Source organism: Grampus griseus, assembly GCF_964374135.1.
Source record: "Grampus griseus genome assembly, chromosome: 2".
NCBI classification, from domain to species: domain Eukaryota; kingdom Metazoa; phylum Chordata; class Mammalia; order Artiodactyla; family Delphinidae; genus Grampus; species Grampus griseus.
The window spans coordinates 88,415,508-88,440,699 of NC_139018.1; the positions used below are offsets into that span (position 1 = coordinate 88,415,508).

Below are 25,192 nucleotides of genomic sequence, written 5' to 3' on the forward strand. Positions count from 1 at the left end.
CAAATATGCCTACATACTTGCATGTACTTCGGATTGAGATGAGATCACATTAAGGTACCATAGCATTTGGGCGGCAGTGTTTGGTATTTTCCTGGCAATCCAGTCACAGTGACCATTTCCTTCCTGAGATTTTTTCCATATTTGGACCTGCCCTTTGATAGTTTAAGTCAGAGGGTGTGATGGCCAATATCCTGTGTCAACTTGACTGGGCCACAGGGTGCCCAGATGTTTGGTTAAACATTATTCTGGGTGTGTCTATAAGGGTGTTTCTGGAGGAATCAGTAGACTGGGGAAAGAAGATTGTCCTCCTCGGTGTGGGTAGTGTCATCCAATCAGTTCAAGGTCTGAATAGAACAAAAAGGCTGACCCTCCCACGAGGAAGAGAGAACCCTTCCTGTCTGCCTGCCTTGACCTGGGACACTGGTTTCCTCCTGCCTTGGTACTTGAACTGAAACATCAGCTTTCTGGGTCTTGAGCCCACTGTTCCTTTGGACTGAAACTCCACCATTGCCTCTCCTGGATCTCCAGCTTACTGACTGCAGATCTTGGGGCGTAGCCTCCATAATCGTGTGAGCCAATTTCCAGGAGTGCCCTTTGTATAATAGGGAAAGTGATGATGTTTGCTTTGGTTCTCTCCCTCTCACCTTTCCATCACCTCCGGTTTAATCCTGGTTTTGTCCTTTTTTGGCTGTGTGGCCTTGATGTAACCAGTCTCCTGGAGCCTCACTTTTTTCAGCTGGTAAATTGGGGATGATATGTCTACCTCTAGTGCCTAGCACAGTGCCTGGCACATCGGAGTCTGCGATGGTGCAGTGATGAGCCAGTTTTACAATAGGGGTCAGGATCTAGCTTCAGATTATCCAAAGTAGCCATGGTATGCTGGCAAGGGGTGGGAGGGGCTTTTGCAGAGAACTGGTAGAGGGAGGGACCAGGCCAGTTCAGTGAGTCCCAGAGGGGTGGGTGGGCAGAGTGCCCTAGAGGAGTGCAGTAGGCACTAGAGGTGGATTTACCCAGAAGCAAATGAAGTTTAAGCTTTTGGGCCTCTCTCTTGCACAGGTCTCTGTGGGTGCTGGGAGTTCCAGGAGCGGAGGGGTAGCCAGGTTATAACCAGAAAGCATTATGCTTACGTTTCTGTTAAACTGCCTAAGAGAGATCTCAGAAGAGTCTTGACTCACCAAGGATCCAGACATTTATTTGGACTTGTTTTCTCATTCCAAATTAATATTAACTATCTAATTTTGTATTTGTAATTTTGGGTCTCCAACATGTATAGGCTTCAATGCCCATAAAACCTGGATCTGCCCCTGCCTGGAGGGCTGCCCTTCTGGGGGATGGCATGTGGAGCCCCAGCAAAGAGGTCATCTTGAGATTCGGAGCCGGGAGAAGGTCCAGACTGGGAGCTCTCCACCTCTGAATTGCAGGCTCCCGCTAATGCCTGCGTTGCTGCTCCAAAGGGCATTCAGAAAAAGTTGCTGTTCACGGAAAGGACTCACTGTAGCTCTGACCCTGCTGCAGATTCAAGTGACCTTTGGAAGATCACCTCGGCCCTCTGAGCCTCAGTTTTCCCATTTGTAAAGTGGTATCGATACCTCCAGTGTAGACTCAGGTATGGGTCCTGTGAATTGTAAAGCTCTAGGCACTTGGGAGGGAAGTATCATAATTGTGTTGCTACTATTTGTATTTCTGTTATCTTGCTATTACTTGAAATAGGCTTAGACCTTAACATTTCAGTGACTAAAGAGCAAAGGTAATGTCCACCCTGACACACTGTTTTTTGATTTCTGTTTTTTGCTGTTTCATTCATTCGTTCATTTTAATTTTTTATTGAGGAAACTTTCCAGCATATACAAAAATTCACAGATTACCACAAGGAATGCCCATATATATATCCATCAGTTGGCTTCAGATTATTATCAACTCTGAAATGCCATTTGCAGCAATGTGGATGGACCTAGAGATTATCATACTAAGTGAAGTAAGTCAGACAGAGAAAGACAAATAACATATGATATCACTTATATGTGGAATCTAAAAAAATGATACAAATGAACTTATTTACAATTACAAAACAGAAGTAGACTCAGACATAGAAAACAAACTTATGGTTACCAAAGGGGAAAGGAGGGGGCAGGGATAAATTTGGAATTGGATAAATTTGTATTTGGCAACAGATACAGACTACTATATATAAAATAGATAAACAACCAGGACCTACTGTATAGCACAGGGAACTATATTCAATATCTTGTAATAACCTATAATGGAAAAGAATCTGAAAAAGAATATATATATATATATATATAATGGAATCACTTTGCTGTACACTTGAAACATTGTAAATCAACTATACTTCAATTAAAAAAAATATTATCAACTCATGGCCAATCTGATATCATCTACACTCCTACCTACTCACCTCCTGTAATATTTTTGAGCAAATTCCAAATCATTTAAACGGCAAGAATCCCAGTATTTTAAAAATTTAAGGGCCCATAAAAACTTACATCAATACTATTATTCTACTCACTCATCCCCCAAAAAACTTAAAATTTTTTTCTTCCAATTTATTTAGTAAGCTAAAATTTAATATCATATATTCCCTCCCAACTCACTCCCTGGGGCATAAGTTACTTTACATTTGAATTAAATAAAATTCAGCTGGTAGACATTTTCCCTGAATTATCTCTTAGGTCTAACACTGTGAGAACTCAATTGAGGAGTAAGTTTGAATTAAACTCTGCTCTTTAATCAGGGAGGTGACCTTAGGCAGGTGCCTAACTTTACACTAAGCCTCAATTTTCTCGTCTGTAAATGGCGATACTAACACCCTCTTTACAAAGTTATTGTCTCTGAGACAGCATAGGTACAACTAGTAAACACTCAGTAAATGTTAGCTATTATTATTAGGATAGTTTCTCCCTACCTTTTCTTATCGAACCCTGTCTTCTGGAAGTAATTTTGTTGAGAGATGTAAATAACTGACGATAGCCTTGGCTGATTTAAGTTAAGAGGCCCAGCAAGCCCAAGGGGGAGGAGCGAATGGAGGAGGAAGAGCCTTCCAGGAGTCTTACCACCTGGGCACTAGGTGTGAGCCCAACCCATGCTGTGTAGACAAGGTTCACTTGTGTCTCAGAGACTGGGACCCACAGGGATGCAGACCCTCAGGACATCACAGCTCAGCATAAGCTTGGCTGGGAAGCTGGAGGTCCAGAGGTCAGGTAGGAGGAACGGGGTGGGTGGTGAGAGGTGGAGGCTGTTCACTGTCTGTTTTCCTCTTTGATTTTTGAAGTTTTCTACAAAGATGATATAATAAAGGTTGGCCTTGTAGTTATTGAAACAGAAAGCAATGAGGGCCCAGCCTGGCATGGGCTTGAGATAAGACAGTTGTGACCCATACAAAGACCCCCTGTTTCCTCAAGAGCAAAAATAGCTGAAAGATTGACTGAGTCTTGCTGGCCTGTTGGGTCTTTCATTAAGATGCTCTGAATAAGCCTTGTTTAGAGGCCAGCTCTTTTTGAACTGGGCCAAGTGTCCTAGCTGACACCCGGTGAGTGGCATGCACGTGGCATAGGATTAGAGAGCTCTCGACACTGGCGGTCTGCGGCTTGTCCCAGAAAGCCTGGCTGTGAGAGGTGGGGGAGTCCCAAAGACTTGTCTAGACCAGGGGGTCTGGAGTCAGCAGCCGGTGATGTAAGTAGGAGATGCCTAGCAGGCTGTATTATTTTTCAATCAGCAGGGATTTTACTTCAGTCAGACTACAGCTAGAACAAAGCATTTATTTTGATTCTTTGAAGGAAGCCCTCAACTGATTTAGCATTAATTGAATTTTTATCTAACTTAAAAGCATGACGTTATTTAACTAGGACATGTATTTGTTATATGAAATACATTTTTTTAAATTAAATAAATGTGCCACTTGTTAAATGAAAGTTAATTTTGCCCTATTTATTGATCCTTTTAAAGAGTGGGTGTTTCACCTTGTAAGAGGGTAGAGAGAAAGCAACTGCATTCGCCTGCATCGTTAGTGGGTAATTCTTATTTCTTAACCTAACAGGTAGATGTGTTTCAGGCTCCCTTCTAGGGAGACTCAGAGACTTAGATTTATGCTCCTTAGTTATTTTGTTGACAGAGGCCTTTTATTTCTTTTCTGTTGACTTCAGGGTCAAGTTTGGCCTTTCCTTTTTTTTCATTCTGGTTAAGATTGCGTGACCTGCTTCCTTCAATTGTCTGTTTTTTTGATTGTTGCTCCAGACTTGGTTTAGGTCAATGTCAGAAATTTCTCTTGGTTCCTGTCGATATTTTCTGACACTACTTCTAACACCTGGTGTATGTCTTTTCCAACACCAGCCAGTTCTCTGACACCGACTGGCTGTTCAACAGTTCAGTTCTGATGTTAGCTCCCAGAGCTGCAAATGGCATCCCAGGCGACCCACACTTCTGCCTGCCTGACTACAAATTTTGGGGCTCCCAGGATGCCCTCTTAGGTTTGATAATTTGCTAGAATGACACACAGAACTCAGGAAAACACTTCACTTATGCTTACCAGTTTCTTATAAAGCTTATTTCAACTCAGGAATGGCCAAATGGAAGAGATGCGTAGGGCAAGGTATGGGCTGGGGTGGGGGGAGAGGGTGGGGGGGTGCCACAGAGCTTCCATGACCTCTCTGGGTGTGTCACCACCCTCCCAGCACTTCAGCACGTTCACCAGCCCCGAAGCTCTCAGAATCTCATTGTTCAAGAGGTTTTTTTTAAAAAAAAATTTATTTATTTATTTATTTTTGGCTGTGTTGGGTCTTCGTTGCTGTGCGCGGGCTTTCTCTAGTTGCAGCGAGCGGGGGTTACTCTTCCTTGCGGTGTGCGGGCTTCTCATTGCGGGAGCTTCTCTTGTTGCGGAGCATGGGCTCTAGGCGCGCGGGCTTCAGTAGTTGTGGCACGCGGGCTCAGTAGTTGTGACTCGCGGGCTCTAGAGCGCAGGCTCAGTAGTTGTGGCGCCCGGGCTTAGTTGCTCCACGGCATGTGGGATCTTCCTGGACCAGGGCTTGAACCCGTGTCCCCTGCACTGGCAGGCGGATTCTTAACCACTGTGCCACCAGAGGAGCCCCTGTTCAAGAGTTTTTATAGAATTCAATCTCCAGCCCCACTTCCTCCCAGAGACTGGGGGCGGGGCTGAAAATTCCAACCCTCTAATGACATGTTTGGTCTTTCTGGTGAACGGCCTCCATCGTGAAGCTATCTAGGGGTCCCACCCTGAGTCGCTTCATTAACATTAACAGTTATGGTTGAAAGGGGCTCCTTCTTATTATTTGCTATTGAATAACAACTCCTGTCACCCAGGCAATTCCAAGGGTTTTAGGAGCTTTGTACCATGAACAGGGAATAAAGTGCAAATATATATATTTTATTATACCACAGTTGCAAAATGGGATACTAAAAAATTATGATTATTGTCCTGGGTTTTTTCTGGTCTTTGACCTTGTATCATGCCCTACCTTCTCCATAAATAGCATTAGATTGTGGTTCTGGTTTTTCTGATCCGAAAGTGAGGATGACATTACATTGTTAGAATGGGAGTGTTCCTGAGATTTTCAAGTGTTTTCAAGCTTGGAACATTTCCTCTAACACGTTCTTTTATGTTTGTGAAATTTTTGTTTATGGTTCACAAGTGAAATTTGACTGCAAAGACCAGGATATTCTGCTTGATGACTGTTTTTAATGAAGTTGATAGAACTGGTTCAGAGGACTTTGTGTTTATTTACACTGAATCCAGAAATAGGCTATGGGTAACTGCTGAAATGAAACAGAACTAGCCTTCTTGGCTGAATGAGGGAAATATTTGCATAAACTCTTCCTCTTTCAAGAGGAGAACCATGGGGTATTAGGCTGGAAGGGAATTAGGAGGTTGAAGAGCCTCAGATGGCGTGGTTGCAAAGCAGAAACTTAGCCAGGCCTCCTTTTAGATCATTATTTTGTAACTGTTTCCATGGAGTTAAGATGTTGTGTCAGGACCATGAAAAAGTGGTTTCCCTAAAAGGCAAGTGAGGAGTTTTGCTGTGATTCCGTTGTTCTGTGGACATATAGAAAGGCAGGATGTGATGACTGTCTATTCACCATAAAATATCTTCTTCCCTAGCAAACAGCAATATCCTACTTGGTGATTTCCTCCACTCCTCAATGATTAAGAAACAAAGAACAAACAAAAAAAAACCCAACCAAACAAATAAAACCAAATTGAGTGATTTTAAAAATTTAAAGCTCATTAAAGAAAACGTGAGAAAAGCACATGCAAAGAAGAGGGAAAAAATCAATTATAGTGTTATCAAAACATTGCTAATATTTAGGTGTCAGTACCGTGCAAAAAATGGTTTCCCTTTTGTGGGAAGTGTGGAAAAGATATCTGGATTTTTTTCATTTAAGATTATCATATAAGCACTGTTTTGTTGTTATTGATAGAGATAATAGATATAGTGGTTTAAAGCAGAGGCTCTGGCACTGAAGTGCCCAGGTTCAAATCACAGCCCACCATTTGTGAGCTCCCTGCCTCAGTTTTATCATCTGTAAAATGGGGATGATAATGACAGCCATCTCACAAGTTAAATGTTTATGTAAAGGACTTAGTACATGTTTGTTATTGTCATCAAAATAGATTTCATTATTATAACATTAATATATGTATACAGTAGAGATTTTATAAGATTCAGAAAAGCAGAAGAAATCAAAATCACCCATTATTCTAAAACCCAGAGAAAAACCACTTACCCAGTGTTAACATTTTCCTATTTTTTTAAAATACACTTTCTCTTACATAGTTGAGCTCATATTGTAATTCCAGTTTATATCCTGATCGTTACGTAATTATTCTGGAAAAGACTAATTATGTAAACATAATTTGAAAAGACTACATAGGTCATCTTGTGTAACCATATTTTACTTAACCCTTCCCCAAAGTTTTAACAAGCAGATGGCTATTCCTGCCCATCTCCCCGCACCCACCCCCATATTTAAAAGAGAAGTAGTCATAAATTAGCCTTGGTTAGAATAGACTGGAGCCTGAGCCTTCCTTGGCCAGTGTGGAGGCTGCAGTTGTTTTTTCTGTAACCAGGACGTAATCAGATCCAATCCACAAACCAGTTAACTCAGGGTTGAATGTATTATGAATGAATATGTGAGATATATCTTTGTAAAGGTTTGTCTTCTTAAGTATTAGAGGTTACTTCCTTAGAACAGAGTCCCAGAAATGGAAATGCAGGGTCAAAGGATGAGAAATGTTTTCTATAAGGGTCATACTGATTTAAACTTGTGGCAACCGTGTATGAGCCTGCCCCACTTTCTGTAGCCCCCATGTCCCTTCCCCCAGCTCTGGGTTGCTTTTCAGATCTGAAATATTGAGGAAATTGTCAGGGGTTCCAAAACACTGGAGTAGAGTTAATCTTAATTAAAATCATCACTCCGGCCCCTCCTTCTCACTCCTCCAGGGCCCTTCTTTCTTCCTTTCTTTTTCCCTCCCAGCTTTCTCTAATTCCCTCGTGTAGCCTTCCTCTTCTCCACTGGAGGTGGTGGGGTGGGGGAGTCATATAATTAAGTTGTTCCCGTTAAGAAGTTGGTGAACTTAGCAACTAGAAGTGTTATCCCCCAGCTGGGTACTTGCATTTTAATAAAGGGTTCCTGGAGCATTGTTGAACCCACAGGACTGAGCTTGATGGTGGAATTTGGGGTGCTGCAATACGCAGGGAGGGAGATATTTTGGTCTGGACCCCTCAAGTTATACAATAGACTGTATCCAAGATGTAAGGCCGGATCTGTGGATGGGATGACGCCAAGGCCAGCTTCTGAGACGCCTTCATTTCCTCACTGCCAAAGCACCAGCTGCTCAGAGCAGAAACACCTTTTCCTAAAGGTTAAAGTGTGTCTCTTGGAAAAACTATTCGGGGAGATTATTTACCGAATTGGGTGGATATAATAAAAGACTAGTCAGCAGCATATGCAGATTCTTTTCATAAAATATAACTTTATGATACCAGGCAGGGCTCCTTTTATGGCTTTTGCATCATCGGATTGAAACTGCCATAGATATGGAGGGCCTTTGCTTACGTGTCTGTAGCCAGTGATTTAAATCGTGTGTCGCTGGGCAGGCAGATCCGGGTACTTCTTAGTGGGGCTGAGGCTCTGATTACCTTGGCCTGAGCTCTGAGCTGCAGAGAAGGTGGGTTTCTTGCTGGACTCTTTCTGTTTCAGCAAGGTCTCAGGTGCCCTTTGTGGCAAGGGATTGTTCAGGTGTCTATCTGTAGACTCATACATATTTGGGGGACTGAAAAGCCAAAGAAAGAATTGAGGAATGTGCCTGAGAGGAGAAGGATGACAGCGGGATACTGTAGATGATGCCCTAGCTTTAGGGAGGGACAGGGAGAGGTACAGGCACATTATGAGGAGAGCTTAAAAGATGAGACTTACTTGGTTCAAAGTCTGAGATGTCCTGCAAGGAGGAGGAGAGGGAGAAAAGGAAAGCTTAGCCAATTGTTAGCCATCTGTGGAGCATTCCCGAGAAGCTCTTGACCACAGCCAGGTGGGGAGGTGGTGTGGAAACGGCGGCAACCAGCTCGAGCCGGCCAGATGCCAGCCTCCCCTCCCTCCCTGAATGAAAATGCTTCGGTCCCATAGTGGCTCCTTCCTTACACAGAGCCTTATCTGTTCCTTTCTAGCCTGATCCAGCCTGAAGATGACCCCGCTGGCTGCTGTGGTGTCTGGCCCCCGTGTCCGACTCTTTGCCTGCCTCCTCAGGCTGGGCTGTCAGCAGGCCAAACCACTCCAGCTTCACACAGGGGCCAGCCTCGCAGCTAAGAACCACTATGAGGTGCTGGTGCTGGGTGGGGGCAGTGGTGGGATCACCATGGCTGCCCGCATGAAGAGGAAAGTGGGCGCAGAGAATGTGGCCATCGTTGAGCCCAGCGAGGTAAGTCTCCCCCTTTTGAGTGCGTGCGTGTGCATGTGCGTGTGCGTGTGTGTGTGTGTGTGTGTGTGTGTGTGTGTGTGTGTGTCGTGCACATGCATGTGTAGGTTAGGGGCTGGGTTGGGGATGACTGTCATGCCTAGGCCACCGTGTTCCCAGGTTAGTGCTTCTCTTTCTGGGCACAAAAAGCAGGTCGTCCAAAAGAATTGGGAGAAGGTGGGGGGAGGGAGAGAGCGAGGACAGATCTCTTGGCTTACGTTCTTCTCTCTGTTAGTTTCTTAGGGCTGCCATAACAAATTACCATAAAGGGGGTGGTGTAAAACAACAGATAATTTATTCTTTCGCAGTTCTGGAGGCTAGAAGTCCCAAACCAAGGTGTTAGCAAGGCCATGCTCCCCTCGAAGGCTGAGGGGGAAGGGGAAGCTGTCTCATGCCTCTCTCCTAGTTTCTATGGTTGTGGACAGTCCTTGGTGTTCCTTGGCTTGTTGTAGATCACTCCAATCTCTGTCTCTGTTTTCACATGGGCTTCTCTCTGTGTGGCTCTAGTGTCTTCACATGACCTACTTATAAGGACACCAGTCATTGGATTAGACGTTAGACAGTCTGATGGATAGACATTAGAGAGTCAAGGACATTCTAATCCAGTGTGACCCCATCTTAACTTGATTACATCTGCAAAGACCCTATTTCCAAATAAGGTCACGATCGCAGGTCCTGGGGTTAGGACGTCAGCATATTTTTTGGAGAGAAACAATTCAACTCATGTCATCCTCCACCTTCAGTCTCATGTCCAGAGGAAAATCAGTGGCCGTTGCACTTTCCTTTCCCTGTTCCAGTCTGGAGAAAGGGTGATGAGTTGAGGGGTGGTGGGGAAAAGGTGAAAACCCACTGAAAAGGTGTCAGTGGGCTTGAGGAATTTAAGTGTAAGAGATTATAAACAGATTATAAAGCAGAAAAAGGTAGCAGACACGAGGTGGGAAGTTGGGAAGTGCTTGTAAGGCACTATTTCATGAAAAATATTTTAAGATTGTCCAAAGCTTCAAAAAATAGTCAAGATTTTTGGCGGTTGGCTTAATGTTTCCTAAGGAACTGGGTGTGCACCAGTGGGAAGCTGTATCTTTGGGAGGAAAAAGCAAAATGGATCTGGTGCCGGTTTGGTGGAGAGGGTAGGGCAAGAAAGGCACAGTCCTTTTCAGGAAGTCTTCCCAGTACCAAACGAGGCTGCCCAGGGCTTTTTTGCAATCTCCAACTGATACGTTGTGATTTGTGGGGAGACTGGAGGGCACTCTCCGTCTATTTCCTTTTAAAAGTGACTTTAATTCAGGGACAACATTTTAAATGACAGTGGTCTGAGAGCTGTATCAGGTGGCCTGTGGTGGATTGTAGCTAACCCACGGAAGGCCTCCCAGTGGGGCTACTCTTTGTGATGAGACAGGCCCCTCCAAGGCACTGGACACAATTCAGGAGGCCAGAATGGAGTCTGTCCTGCTCTGTGAGGAAGTGCATGACAGGGGCTGTCACAGGAGCTGCCAGCGGCTCAGGCCTTTGGCACTTTCCCTCCTGTGTCTGGTTTAGTGATTGCTAGAGCTCGTGCTTGTTTGCAGTCTAAAAAATAATTCGAGTTTGTATTTTCATTCCCTTTTCTGTTCAAGATGGACTTGAAATCGTTGAGCTCTCACAGCTGGAGCTCTCACAACTGGAGACCTCTAACCCCCTTATCTTTTTTTTTTTTTTTTTTTTTTTGCGGTACGCGGGCCTCTCACTGTTGTGGCCTCTCCCGTTGCGGAGCACAGGCTCCAGACGCGCAGGCTCAGCAGCCATGGCTCACGGGCCCAGCCGCTCCGTGGCATGTGGGATCTTCCCGGACCGGGGCACGAACCCGTGTCCCCTGCATCGGCAGGCAGACTCTCAACCACTGCGCCACCAGGGAAGCCCTAACCCCCTTATCTTTGATCCCATGCATTATGGCTGTAGGGAGATTGCAGAGCTGTTCCTTATGTCCTCTTCACTCTCTGGGGGTGTTGGCAATTCTGTCTGGCCAGTATGAGGCATTTTGACAAAGTTGAGATCTCTTAGTCCCCCGGTCTGCTCCATGGATGTATTGGAATTCTCAGAGACCATTAAGCCAATATACCCTTTGGCCCCAAGCCTAGAACTTTCACAGCTAACTGAGATCAAGAGTGGACCATCTGAAGCAGAAGAACTCCAGAAAATACTGGAAGTTTGGGTATCATGGTGGGATCTGATGCCTCTGAGAAAGGAGAAGAGGGATCCTAGTGCTGATAGGGGATGTCTGTAGTCCTCCCCATGGTCTTGGGAAACACAGTGGGAAGTTAATGAAGTTTTGAGCATCCCCAAAGCGGCAGTAAACTTTTCAGACTCACCTCACAAATTTCTGAGGAACCATATTTAGGTTTTTGGGCTTACTTTTTCTTTATATCCGTGCACATAAACGGATTAATAATGTGTGTGTGTTCATATGCATGTATAAGTAACATGTACATGTTAAACACCAAATCTACTCTAAGCAATAAATAGTACAGTGCTCACTAAAGATAGTTTATGGCTTTTTTCGCTGATCTTGGCAGAATTCTTTTGTAGGTGACTGCCCTTCAGAGCTTAGCACAGTAGGAGACGTCAGTGGAGTCGGTGGGGGGAAGACTCACCTTCTGGAGACTTTTCTCTGTGATGCTCCAGGGGTCTGGAGGGAAGAACTGAGAGAGTCTAGCTCAGGTACTTTGAGCTATGACCCTTTTGATCGGCCTCACATTGACATGAATCTCCCAATACTTTGTTTCTTAGAGACATTTCTACCAGCCAATCTGGACCCTGGTGGGAGCTGGTGCCAAACCATTAGCCTCATCTGGCCGTCCCACAGCAAGTGTGATTCCATCTGGTGTAGAGTGGATCAAAGCTAGAGTGGTTGATCTGAACCCAGACAAGAACTGCATCCACACAGACAACGACAAGGAGGTAACCGTCCGGGTCCTTTGGCTTTTGTTAACCTGAGGGCTTGTATTGAACGCACAGCCATTATCAAACTGGACAGCTTCATGGTAAGAGGGCAGTATACATGTGCGTGTGTGCATGTGCGTGTGTGCATGTGTGTGTGTGCTGAATACTGCATGAGATGGGAGGGGGTGTGGGGAATGGAGGATGGGATAGATGGAAGGACTGAGTGATGCTGAATTAATAAATGAACAACGAAGACAAGTATTTATTGAACACCACTGTTTGTCCTATTGCTTGGTACAGTATCATATGCCTGAATTTTTATTGCACAAATACTACCGCTCTGTGTGAAAATACCAGGTACCTCCCTCCTTTTTCCTTTGAAGCAGCCAGCCTCTCTATCTGACCCTGGTCCTGCAGAGGAAGGGGGTGTTGGGAAGTATCCATCCCAGTCACACTCGGGGGAGCTCTGCCGGAGCTGTTAGGGAACCGTGTGACTGCGGTGGTGCCAGGGCTGAGAATTGCTGCTGCCGCAGCTTGCGGCTCATGGTTGCCCTGCACCATTCAGAAGTCTCCTCCCACCCCCACCACACAGGGATCACAGCTTTTCAGCAACTGCAGCCCCTGTGTCTGACTGAGGGCCTGAGGGCAGGATGGTGAGAAGACAGGCTTAGGAGCCATCGGGGCGTCGTGTCCCCTCGTCTGCTGCTGAGCCCAGGACAGCCGTCGTGCCGCACAGCCCTGTTCCGGGCTCCCATGGTTCTTGGGCCCCCAGGGTGTTATTGGCCTTAATATCCTGACCCGGCTCCCTCCAGACTGGGCACTCCAGCATTTTCACAGAACTGTGGAATCTGAGAGTTGGTGGGCATCTTTCAGATCCAACCCCCGGCTCTAAGCAGGGACCATTGGCGCCAGGCATTCTCAGCCTTTCCTTAGGTCATGGATCTTTCTGAGTGTGGATCTTAATTAGCCCAGTCTAGAAAATGCATATATGTACCTAATTTTGCATTGAATTTCAAGGAGTTCAGAGATTGTTTGCAGCCTTTCCCTGAGCCCTGATCAACCCTGAACCAACCCTCCTTCCCCGCTTCCTTCCTCCCTCCCTCCCCACCCTCTCTCCCTCCCTTCCTTCCTTCCTTCCTCAATATTTATTAAGCATTATTATAACCTAGGTACAGTTTTAGGGATATACAAGTGAACGACAATAGACAAAAATCCTTATTGTCCTGGATTTTATATTCTAGTGGAGGAGAACATACAATAAACAGTAGACGTAATAAGTTATATAATGTGTTAGAAGGTGATGAATATTAATTTAAAAAAATGGAGCCGAATTACTGGGATTGGGGCACGTGGGGTAGGGGGTTGAATTTAAAATGGGTTAGTATTTATACTCTCCAGGGCCAGGGACTTCTCTGACAAGTTATCCCTCTTCATTTTTTATAGACAGACAGGTTATATGAAAGTTCTCCCTTTAATGAGTCAGAATCTACCTCCCTGTAACCTCTTTTTTGTTCTTTCTTGGGCCAGGGTGCTAGTGGCCATAATACTGTTCTTGTCCCTTATTCTTCCTACAGTGTGGGAGAGAAGGCCTTCTCTCTTTTCTGTGGAGAAACCCTCCAACTATTTGAAGGTGGTTCCTAGAGTCTGTGTCAGTCTTCTCCTCAGGTAGACTTGTCCTCCTGTCTCCACTTTCCGCAGATTTCAGGAGCTCCAGCCCTCTCACTACCCTCTTTATCCTGCTTGAGACAGCATCTGGCTTGTTTTGCCCCCATGATCCATGGCCCCTAGAGGTGCCTGGAAGAGTAGCCAACACTACAGAACAGCCCAGAATAGAGTGGGACATTCTCTCCCACAACTAGATAGAAGCCAAGCTAGCATTTGCCAAGTTATCACAGTGCTGATTCATGCTGGGCTAGAGGTCAGTTCAAACCACTGGGTCTTTTTTTCACATGATCTACTGTCAAGTCAAGCATCCCCCATCCTAAAATATATACATACATATTTATTTATTTACATTCAATTAAAAAGTTTATATGTTATATATGTATTATGTTCTCCCGGTTGAAACACTTCCATATTTTCCCCAGCATGTCCAGGAGAGCAGACTGGATTAAACACAAGATTGTTCTCAATTCACAAGACTGAGTTTTGGGACTCATTTCCCTTGCCAGTCTGCTGCCAGCTCATGGGACCAGCGGACTTGTATCTTCTAATACACATCCCCCTTTGGTACAGCAGTGCCTGCCTCCTAGTCAGACCCCTTTGCATTATAGGAATAGCTCAGAGTCCTCTGTGATTGGGTTTGTGTGTATCTTAAGGAACATAAACTTGTCTTATCTCTTGAGAATGAGAGGCACTGGGAGGTGCTCTCACTTCTGAGTGCTGCTTCGACATCTAAGGCCTAGACCCTTGGGAGAGTTGTAGAGTCTTGTTTTAGGGCTGTGAAAGAAGTTGGTATTAGTTGGTGAGACTCTTCTCCGAGATTTTTTTTTTTTTCTGCGGTACGCGGGCCTCTCACTGTTGTGGTCTCTCCTGTTGCGGAGCACAGGCTCCGGACGGGCAGGCTCAGCGGCCGTGGCTCACAGGCCCAGCCGCTCCGTGGCATGTGGGATCCTCCCGGACAGGGGCACGAACCCGCGTCCCCTGCATCGGCAGGCGGACGGACTCTCAACCACTGCGCCACCAGGGAAGCCCTCCGAGATTTTTTAAGCAAAAATATTTCATAGCCAGATATCAGAAATCTACATATAACGTCTCTTCTTCTTGGTTGTGGTTCACCCTCCCAGCCTGCCTGGATCTTTTAGATTTTTGATTCAGACATCCAGTTAGCCATTTTTCCTTGCCATTATCCATGATGGTTTCATTTAAGTTCAAGGTTTTAATTCTTTAACATGCCCCTAGAGAACTTTTTTCTAGCTTACATAAATCAATCAATATTCTTTTGAAAATATTAAAAAATTTACCAAATCATTTCCATTCTTTGTTTACATTTTCCTATCCTATTTACAATGTGAGGGTACTGCTGAAATCTAGCCTCAGTGTGTCTGTGTCTCTGATTTTTTCCCTGATTCAGAGTTCTGTTTGTTTGGAATGTGTCCCCCAGGCCCCACGTAGACTGGTCCTTGCTCCTTCTCCAGATTTAACCTGATTCTGTTCTCTTCCTTGTTCCTACTCCAGCACACTGGCCTCTCATTTCCTCAAATACTTTGGCCTCCTTCTTCCCCAGGACATTTGCACATGCTGCTTCCACCTCTTCCCCTAGCTAACTCCTGCTTATTGTTAGCTTAGAGATGACATCTTCAGACAAACCTTCCCTGATCTACAAGACTAGTCAGGTTCCCCCTTGACATGCCATCACAGCATTCTGTGGTTTAGTAATTGTTTGTGTGATTATCTGGTAATGTCTGTCTTGCCCACTAGACTGAGTTCCTGGAGGGGTAGGAACTGGGTCTTTCTTGTTCAGCGTTGTATGTCCAGGACTTAGCACAATATCTGTCACACAGAAGGTGTTCAGTAAATCTTTGTGATCAAGTTGTGCCTCAGTTTCTTCATCTGTAAAATGGTACTACTAATAATACCTACTTCATTGGGTTGCTGTGAGGATTAAATGAATTAAAACATAAAACATTCATAACAGTGCCTTGTACAGAGTGAATGCTCAAGAAATGTTGCTGTCATTAATTTTTAAACAATACATGAAATAAACAAATGGGACTTAATTAAACTTAAAAGTTTTTGCACAGCAAAGGAAACCATAAACAAGACAAAAAGACAACCCTCAGAATGGGAGAAAATATTTGCAAATGAAACAACAAAGGATTAATCTCCAAGATATACAAACAGCTCACGAAGTTCAATATCAAAAAAACAAACAATCCAGTTAAAAAATGGGCAGAAGACCTAAATAGACATTTCACCAAGGAAGACATACAGATGGCCAGGAGACACCTGAAAAGATGCTCAACATCACTAATTATTAGAGAAATGCAAATCAAAACTACAATGAGGTACCACCTCACACTGGTCAGAATGGCTATTATCAAAAAATCTAGAAACAATAAATGCTGGAAAGGGTATGGTGAAAAGGGAACCCTCCTGCACTGGTTGGTGGGAATGTAAATTGATACAACCACTTTGGAAAACAGTATGGAGGTTCCTTAAAAAACTAAAAATAGAACTACCATATGACCCAGCTATCCCACTACTGGGCATATACCCTGAGAAAACCATAATTCAAAAAGAGACATGTACCACAATGTTCACTGCAGCTCTATTTACAATATCCAGGACATGGAACCAACCTAAATATCCATGAACAGATGAATGGATAAAGAAGATGTGGCACATATATTCAATGGAATATTACTCAGCCATAAAAAGAAACGAAACTGAGTTATTTATAGTGAGATGGATGGACCTAGAGTCTGTCACACAGAGTGAAGTAAGTCAGAAAGAGAAAAACAAATACTGTATGCTAACACATATATGTGGACTCTAAAAAAAAAAAAGGTACTGATGAACATAGTTGCAGGGCAGGAATAAAGATACAGACATAGAGAATGGACTTGAGGACATGGGGTGGGAGGGGAAAGCTGGGTGAAGTGAGAGTAGCATCGGCATATATACACTACCGAATGTAAAATAGCTAGTGGGACGCAGACGCATAGCACAGGGAGATCAGCTCCTCGGTGCTTTGCGATGACCTAGAGGGGAGGGAGGCTCAAGAGGGAGGGGATATGGGGACATATGTATGCATATGGCTGATTCACTTTGGTGTACAACAGAAACTACCACAGTATTGTGAAGCAATTATACTCCAATAAAGATCTATTAAAAAAAAAGAGAATACATGGAAGAAAGGAAAAGGAAAGATTTATTGAGTATCCGCCCTGCGCCCGCGGAGTATTTGACTGCTGACTGATGGAAAGCAGGTTTACAATCTGTGAACACACGCTGATGCTTTTCTTTTTCTAAATTATTACGAGACATCTATTTAGTAGATGAGCCTGGAATTTTGAAATGTTTAAACATCCTATTTACTAAATTGTTAGTGTCCGAATTTACCTCCCCCCATCCCCTGTATAAAATTAGAACACTTGCCCATATTTAGCCTTCCAGCGGGGTCTGCACTGTTCTCTGAAATTGCTCAAAAGTTTTGTCTACAAGTTTTTGCAATTCCTTAGAGTTAGGTCATCTGGCCTGGAAGCCTGAACTCATTCAAAAGACTTGAGGCTTTCTTGTGTTGTTTGCTACTTTAGGGTTTATTCTCCCTTATTTATTTATTTTTTTCATAATCTCAAGCATGTCTGTTACTAGTCCTTAAAATAATCAATATTATGCTCTAATAGAACCATCAAGGCATGCACAAACCAATGGCTTTTCTTGCTGACAGTGTGCATATGTCTTAGCCGTAGGGCACCACCCCCAGACCCCATGCCATCTCTGACCTCACACCCTGAAGACGCAACACAGTTCACTCAGCCATTTAATGGGCCTGGTACACCTTCCTACAGACCAAGGAATTTAAGGGCACCCAGTCTCTGTGGGTAGGCAAATCATACAGGTGAAGATGTATATATTATCTGTCTACTTTGATAAACTGTATTTTTCACAAGCAACTGAAATCAACCATCCACCTATCCTTTCATCCAACAAACATTACCAACTTCCTCACTTTAATTTAGTGACTGTGCTGGATTCTAGGACTGTAGAGAACAAGACATAACCTTTATCCTCTAGGAGCGTTCGACGTAGTGAGGAGAACATTGCTGCTGTATAACACAAGTGCTTCTCTATTTGGTACAAGACTGTGGCAGTCACCACCTGTGGCTCCATTCTGGGCTCCTGTCACGGCAGTCATTCTCCAGTTTTCTAGGCAAGTCCTTTCACTTTACGTCCTTCTTGCTTACACTCTTGTGCTTCAACTTGTCCAACTTCTGATCCTAAACCCCCATTTCCATCACAATAAACATGGATACTTTTGCCTGCGGCATGGATAAGCACAATGCCCATATTTAAAGAGAGGAGTTTTAAATTCCAACCAGATCATTAAACAAGATCAGGTAGGTTATATCACACACATCCTTTCTAGTGGCCCTCAAAAGAGCGGTTTCTCAGTTACAATATTGATCCAATTCATACGACAGGTCAGATTTGCTTGGGATTCACAAGCTACCAGATAGCTTTTAAAGAAAGCTGATTGTTTTTAGAATATTACTCAGCCATAAAAAGAAACGAAATTGAGTTATCGAAATTGAGTTATCGTGAGGTGGACGGACCTACATACAGAGTGAAGTAAGTCAGAAAGAGAAAAACAAGTACCATATGCTAATACACATATATATGGAATCTAAAAAGAAAAAAAAAAGGTCATGAAGAGCCTAGGGGCAGGACAGGAATAAAGACGCAGGCGCGTAGTAGAGAATGGACTTGAGGACACGGGGAGGGGGAAGGGTAAGTTGGTACGAAGTTAGAGAGTGGCATGGACACATATACACTACCAAACATAAAATAGATAGCTAGTGGGAAGCAGCCGCATAGCACAGGGAGATCAGCTCGGTGCTTTGGGACCACCTAGAGGGGTGGGATAGGGAGGGTGGGAGGGAGGTGCAAGAGGGAGGAGATATGGGGATATATGTGTATGTATAGCTGATTCACTTTGTTATAAAGCAGAAACTAACACACCATTGTAAAGCAATTATACTCCAATAAAGATGTTAAAAAAAAAAAGCTGATTGTTTTAAGATTTGAAAGTCATCCTCCCACTCTTCAACATGAAAAATATTGTGTTAACACAAGCACTAGGGAAGCACTGTGGCCTCTTTGCTGTCGTTCTCCACTGTGTAAAAATACAGGCGTCTCCAGCTCCCAGAGGCCAGGCAGGTTATACAATATTTGTGAAGCAGTGAGGTGTGAGGCAGCAGAGAACGGTGGGCATGATGGCAAACTGGAACGTGCATCTCTGCCTGCTGTCCTGCGCACTACCCACAGCCCCAAGTCAGTCACGGTAAGAAATGGAAACGCAGTGTTGGCCACACGCATTTGGGGCCTGAGTCAGCCCTTGGGCTGCCACTTTTTGGGTCCTGGTCTAAAATGTCATTTTTTGTGTGTTGCAGATTTCCTACAAATATCTTATCATTGCTCTCGGAATTCAGCTGGACTATGAGAAGGTACTGTCTTAAGCTACTTTTATGTTACACTGGCGTCCTTACGCTACGATCAAAACAGCGTTTAGTTGCTTTACATTCATTTTGGCAAGAAAGAGTATTAAGCAGTCCACTTCTAGTTTTATTTCTCAGCAGTCTTTTTATGATTTGGAAAAAGTCTTCTCTAAGATTCTGTCAATGATCATGATATGTTCTAGCTTTGAACTATCATCAGAGTTCGGCGTGTCCATGGCCTGATGGTAATTCTTGCAAAATAGCCACCTTTTCCACACTTACAAGAAAACTACCTTTCTCTGTAGGACTTAGTTGGTTATATTACAGATTAAATTTTCCTTTGAAAGTAAGATTTAGATTGTGAATTCCTAAGCAGACTTTAAGGGTAGAATACCAGCAGTTAACTTATCAGGAGCTGGAAGGATGTCTTGAGTTTTGTTGCATAGAGCTGGGGTTTTTGGTATGAATTGACCGACACAATATAAATGCTGCCCTAGAAGTTCCTTAGACCTTCCTTTTCAGTGAGCTAGAGAGCCAGATGCCTTCTGACAATTGTGAGATTCAAATTTATTTTCCTAAAACATAATGGGGTGAGTTAGTAATTATGATTTCCAGAAGCTTACTGGGGACCGTGGATAAGTAGCTGAAGCACATAAAGCATTGTGATGACCAGGTCACAAGTTTCAGGAATGCGGTCCAGGTGAGGGCCACGTCTGAGTTGGATCAGCAGGGTCTTCGAAGTGTGTTTCTGTGTAAAAAACCAGAATCGCGACATGTCCAGGCTAGGGTGTCGTGAGAATGACCTGGGGACGACAAGCTGTGGAGGAGACTCTATGGAGAAAGGTGCCAGTTATAATTTCTGGGACGTCCGTGCCCCTTAAAAAGCCCACCAGAGTTGACTTAGCAAAGACAGCCCATCTCCACCATCCTGTCGCCCCGACAGCCCAGTGCCGTGAGAGGAGGACTGTTTGAAGAGACCAGTGCTGAGAGTTCTTAGTACCCTCTTGCAGTAAACCAAGAAACAATAATATTTAAAAGTAACTGTTACTATAGAGTCTCTACTATGTACAGGGACCATGCTAGGAATCTAATGCTGACTCCTCACAACTGCTTGTGAGGTAGATATTTTTATCTCCTCTTGATAGATGAGGAAACTGAGGCTAAGAGAGCGTGAATAACATTACCAGGGCTACTGTGTTACTTAGCAGTCCTTGCAGGTACTAGAAAACTACCCAGGTTAGTGTAAACAAAAAGGGATTTCTCTGATGAGGATACCAGGGTATTTGGATCTCGGGGGCAGGAATGTAGTTGGGCCTCCAGAAGGGCTGGATCTCTGATCTGGGCTCTGTTGAACCGCAGCAGCTTCCCTCTGCCCAGCTGCCTCCGCCTCTTGCCCCCACCAGCTCCCGAGGGGGTCTCTGCAGCGCCGTGTCCTGCTCGCTGGTCTGCTCAGTGCAGTAGGACGGTCCGCAGCTCCCGACGCACAGCCTGTTATCTCATCTCAGACTTTCCCGTCTCCTCCTGCTTCAGGGTTCCCAGAAGCAACTTGGATTCAGTGGCGTCATAAACTGCCCTTTACGACCAAGTCTCCTTAAAAGGAACTTGGTTACCCTTTTTCTTAGCAATAACTTCTTCAGACTAGAGAAAAACGATGAAGGCAGACTTGCTGTTTGTTTGTCTCTTGGACACTGAGTTTTTCTTTGGGAGCCAGGAAGTATGGAGGTCCTGTGGGAAGAGCCACAGGCAGTGGTCAGGGGCCTCGGTATCTAGTTCTGTAAGAGTCTAGGTGGGTCTCTCAACCTCGCTCTTCAGTTGCCTCGTCTGTGTCTGTGGGTCAGTAATATTCCACCCCCTCCCTCAGAGGGGTATAGTGAATAGAGTGAATATAAGCATAGATGTGAAACTGCAGAAACATTAAAATGCAAGGTGGTTTTATGGTAATAAATGATTACTGTTGTTGAGACTGAGAATATTACAACTACTTAAACTGCAGCAGAAGATATGGTCAGTAATCAGGGGAATAGTTGCTCTTAATGTTGGATGCAATGGAGACCATAGGACTCTGTTTCCTTGAGACCTGAGGAATAGGTGTTGGGTGACTCTGCAGGTGGGTGCCCTACAGCCGGGAGAACAGGCTGGAGAACAGCCCGGGGAGGTTCTGAACGACCAGGCCATCTTGATGACTGTTTTTGATGGTTCCCTGCTTGTGCCTGAGTCCCTTAACTCACTCCTTTCTATCTTCATTGCATTGTATGAACCTTCTAACATTTAAGACAGGGACCCAGTTAATCTTCCTGGCAGGAATACACTAATACTTACAAAACACTACCACGTAAGTGTCATTTTTCTAATCACCTTACACGCTTGGTCTCCTTTATTCCTGCCAACAACCCCATGAAGCAGTTACTTTTATCCCCATTTCACAGATGCTGAACATAAGCTTCTCAGTGCGCATCAGAATCACCTGCAGGGCCTGTTAAAACAGATTTCTGGGCTGGCCTCTGAGTTTCTGATCCAGTAGGTTTGGGGTGGGGCCTGATAATTTGCATTTCTAACAAGTTCCCAGGTGGTCCTGTTCTGGGGACCACACCTGAGACCCACCAGCTGATTTATTGGGTAATTTACACAGGATCACAGTGCTTGTAAGTGGAAAAGCTAGGACCCAGGCTGGGTCTGTAGGGTTCCCAAGTCCATGCTTTTAATTTCCTGCCTTTGCGGCCTTTACCAAGAGCTGGGCCTGGTCCAGCCTGATACAGAGTAATTTAATTTTGTTAATCACTGACAGTATGGCTCTTGGTTCTGCCTGTTGTTCTTTTTCTCCCCAGTAAGGCAACGGGTTCTCTGAAAAGGAAGTAATCCTGGCTTCTTGTCCTCACTCTGATGGTGGGCAGAGATAGGTTCAAATCCTGGTCTCCAGGCCAGGGAGGCCGAGGGTTTCCGCCGGGCCAAGCCTGTTCTGTGCTTTGACAGGTGACTGCAGACACCACAGCTCTGGGCTTAGCAGATCCCTCAGCCACCTCCTGCTCCACTGTGTGTGAGTCCTGGGGCTAATGATTGTGCTGAAATACTTGAGAGGTTGTAGAAATGGCAGAGAACAAGGACTCTAAACACAGGCTCCATTTGCACTTTTGTTAAATAATAATTTCTTTGTGTGCTTTGTTGCAGATCAAAGGCCTCCCTGAAGGTTTTGCCCATCCCCAAATAGGGTCCAATTATTCAGTTAGGACGGTAGAGAAGACATGGAAAGCTCTGCAGGACTTTAAGGAGGGCAATGCCATCTTTACCTTCCCTAATACCCCAGTGAAGTGCGCTGGAGCCCCGCAGAAGATCATGTATTTATCAGAGGCCTATTTCAGGAAGGTATGCTTCTTTTCCAGGGATAGAGACAAGGAGGGCAGAAGGGATTTCGTTTTTTTTTTTTTTTTTTTTTTTTGCAGTACGTGGGACTCTCACTGTTGTGGCCTCTCCCATTGTGGAGCACAGGCTCCGGATGCGCAGGCTCAGCGGCCATGGCTCACGGGCCCAGCCACTCCGCGGGATCTTCCTGGACCGGAGCACGAACCCATGTCCCCTGCATCGGCAGGCGGACTCTCAACCACTGCAACACCAGGGAAGCCCGGGATTTCATTTTTATCCATGTCAAAATACCTTTTTTGTTTTTAAATTTTTATTACATATGTACAAAATTATGTAATTGGAAGTTTACAAAATAGAAAAAAAGGAAGAAGTCACTCATAATCCAATTGCTTTGGTATAGCTGCTGTCATCAATTTGACATGTACTTCCATTCTTTTCCCTATACATATTTTTTTAACAAGGTTATAATCATACTGTACATACAAATTTATATGTATTATATGTTATTAAATAGTCTTTGTAATATACTTTTAAATGTGTGTATAAAAGTCTACTGGTGATATATGTTAGAGATTGTTTAAATATATCCGTGCACTTGCACAATTAGTTGCACATTGTTCATGTTTGTACATAATAATATCCTCAGCTGCTCCCGCTCAACTTCAGTGTTATGAATATTTTTTGGCTCTTATTATATATTCTTGGATGTATAATAGGCAAACCGCCAACTCTAAAGACAAAAAATTGTTCACTTAGAACTTTGGACCTTAGTGGAAAGAGATGTTTGGGTGAGGATGCTTTCTCAGCGTTCCTCAAACACCTTCAGGTGTCCACAGCTCAGGTACACCTGGTGAGAAGCTGTGGAGAAGCTGCTGTCGCCCTCCTGCCCATGTGTGGGATGTCACAGTTGGTTTACCAAAGCACGGTTTGACTTGAGACAGTGACAGGATTCAAAGCAGCCTCTGGTTCTGTAAAGGGACAGGTGGGCAGAAGGGGAGGGGAAGGTGGGACTGAAGAGATGTTGAATGTGTGCTTGGAGCCTGGCACTAGGAAGGCCTTCCCCTGGGTTATGTAAACCTGCCCCAACCCTGTGGGGTGGGCAGTTAAGGAACAGGTCCACCATCACTGCTGTTTCTAAGAAAAGGTCACTCCTGGGTCATGAGAATTCCAGGTTGGCACAGCCTTTTGAGGTTCTTACCCACCCATCTTCTTTCAAATAGTGTGATCCAGGTGAGCAAATCCTAAAAGGAGCTGAACAAAAGAAAAGAGTCAGAGGTTAGCTTTCTTCCCTCCTGGAATTCTCTTTGCATAACATCTCCCAAGTCTTACATGGCCTGAGAGGAAGGTTCTCTTTCAGGTGCCTTAAGATCTTAGGCACTTGGGAGGATACCAGCCTCTCTGAAACATATGAACAATACTAGAGCGTATGAGCCAAGCGGACGGGAACTTTGTTTTGTTCACTTCTGTCCTCTCAGCACCTAGAATAGTACCGGGCCAACTCTAGGACCTCATTAAATGTTTACTGAGTGAATCAACAAATGAATATATGAATAAACAATTCAGTTCTCTCTTCCCTTGGACTTGACTTTCATCTCTGGCCCTCTTTGAACAGGGTCCACCTCAACACCTGAATCAAGTTGCTCTTAGTTGCTGTGTCACTGACAGAAAATGAGGAGGCAGTGGATTGGTCCACAGCTCACCCACCAGTGCATAGTGATGGAGAAAGCTGGCGAGGTCTCTTCTGAGGGTTTTAAGTCTTGTCTAGGTTAAAAAAAAAAAGGGTGACCGGAGTAATACTTTGATGTTGGTTGTTTCTATTCTTTTCTTTTTCTCAGACAGGGAAGCGATCCAAGGCCAATATCATTTTCAACACTTCTCTTGGAGCAATTTTTGGGGTCAAGAAGTATGCAGATGCCCTGCAAGAGATTATCCGGGAGAGGAACCTCACTGTTAACTACAAGCAAAACCTCATTGAAGTCCGAGCTGATAAACAAGAGGCTGTTTTTGAAAATCTGGACAAACCTGGAGAGACCCAAGTGATTTCAGTGAGTGTGGAGCTGAAGCTGTCAGCTGAGCAGTGCCATAGATGCAGGCGACGCTGAGGCCCTCACTTCCTTGTCCATCGTCATCATGTGCCTGGGAGGCTGGTTACAGTGAGCATATTAGGGTTGCAACAGGGGAGACGGTGGACCCAAATGGGTGGGGAAGAGAAAGAGATAAGAGGCTGTGTCTATGGGAGGTGAGGAGGTTCATCTACTGGTACCAAGTGAATTTTTATGCTATTTTGTGTGTACTTCCTTGGCATTGAGTCACTTGAAGCCGCCAAAAATATTTTACAGCTTCACTTCTTGCCTAGAGTTTAAGAAAGGCTCCTTAAATGCAGGATTTGGTGATTGTCTCAATTTATGGTTTGTGAGTCAGCCCTGCTTGTGGGCAGTTCAAGAATGATGGGTATCTTTCATCTGTGGGAGGGGCTGTCTTTAAACATCTTTCACCTGTGCCTGAAAGGAGACGCTTAAAAATCCTTGAAAGATCTGGTGGCGCCACATCCTGCTTGGAAAGATCTAGCCTTTGTATATGGACTTGGCTTCTATGTGTCTGTTTCTTCTTCTGTGAAGTGTGGCACTAGTACATTAAGAACAAGATGTAAAGCCATCTGGAGAAGATGCATGGAAGCATCATTTGTTTATTGTCATTCTGGCAAGAGCTGTTACTAATGAGGAAACAGTACATAGAGTCACAGTTTATTCATTCAGCATTTTTAGAGGAATGAAGG

At 44.4% G+C, this 25,192-nt stretch overlaps 1 protein-coding gene across 1 annotated transcript in view; it reads left to right on the forward strand.

Moving 5' to 3' along the window:
- The window catches only part of SQOR (sulfide quinone oxidoreductase), a 46,009-nt gene that overhangs the window by 12,156 nt on the left and 8,661 nt on the right, over window positions 1–25,192 (forward strand). The window contains exons 2-6 of the mRNA XM_082647986.1: window positions 8,697–8,947; window positions 11,747–11,917; window positions 19,015–19,068; window positions 22,225–22,419; window positions 24,252–24,461. Of these exons, the coding sequence (XP_082504112.1) occupies window positions 8,714–8,947; window positions 11,747–11,917; window positions 19,015–19,068; window positions 22,225–22,419; window positions 24,252–24,461 (864 nt within the window). The 5' untranslated portion in view covers window positions 8,697–8,713. The remainder of the gene's footprint in view (window positions 1–8,696; window positions 8,948–11,746; window positions 11,918–19,014; window positions 19,069–22,224; window positions 22,420–24,251; window positions 24,462–25,192) is intronic.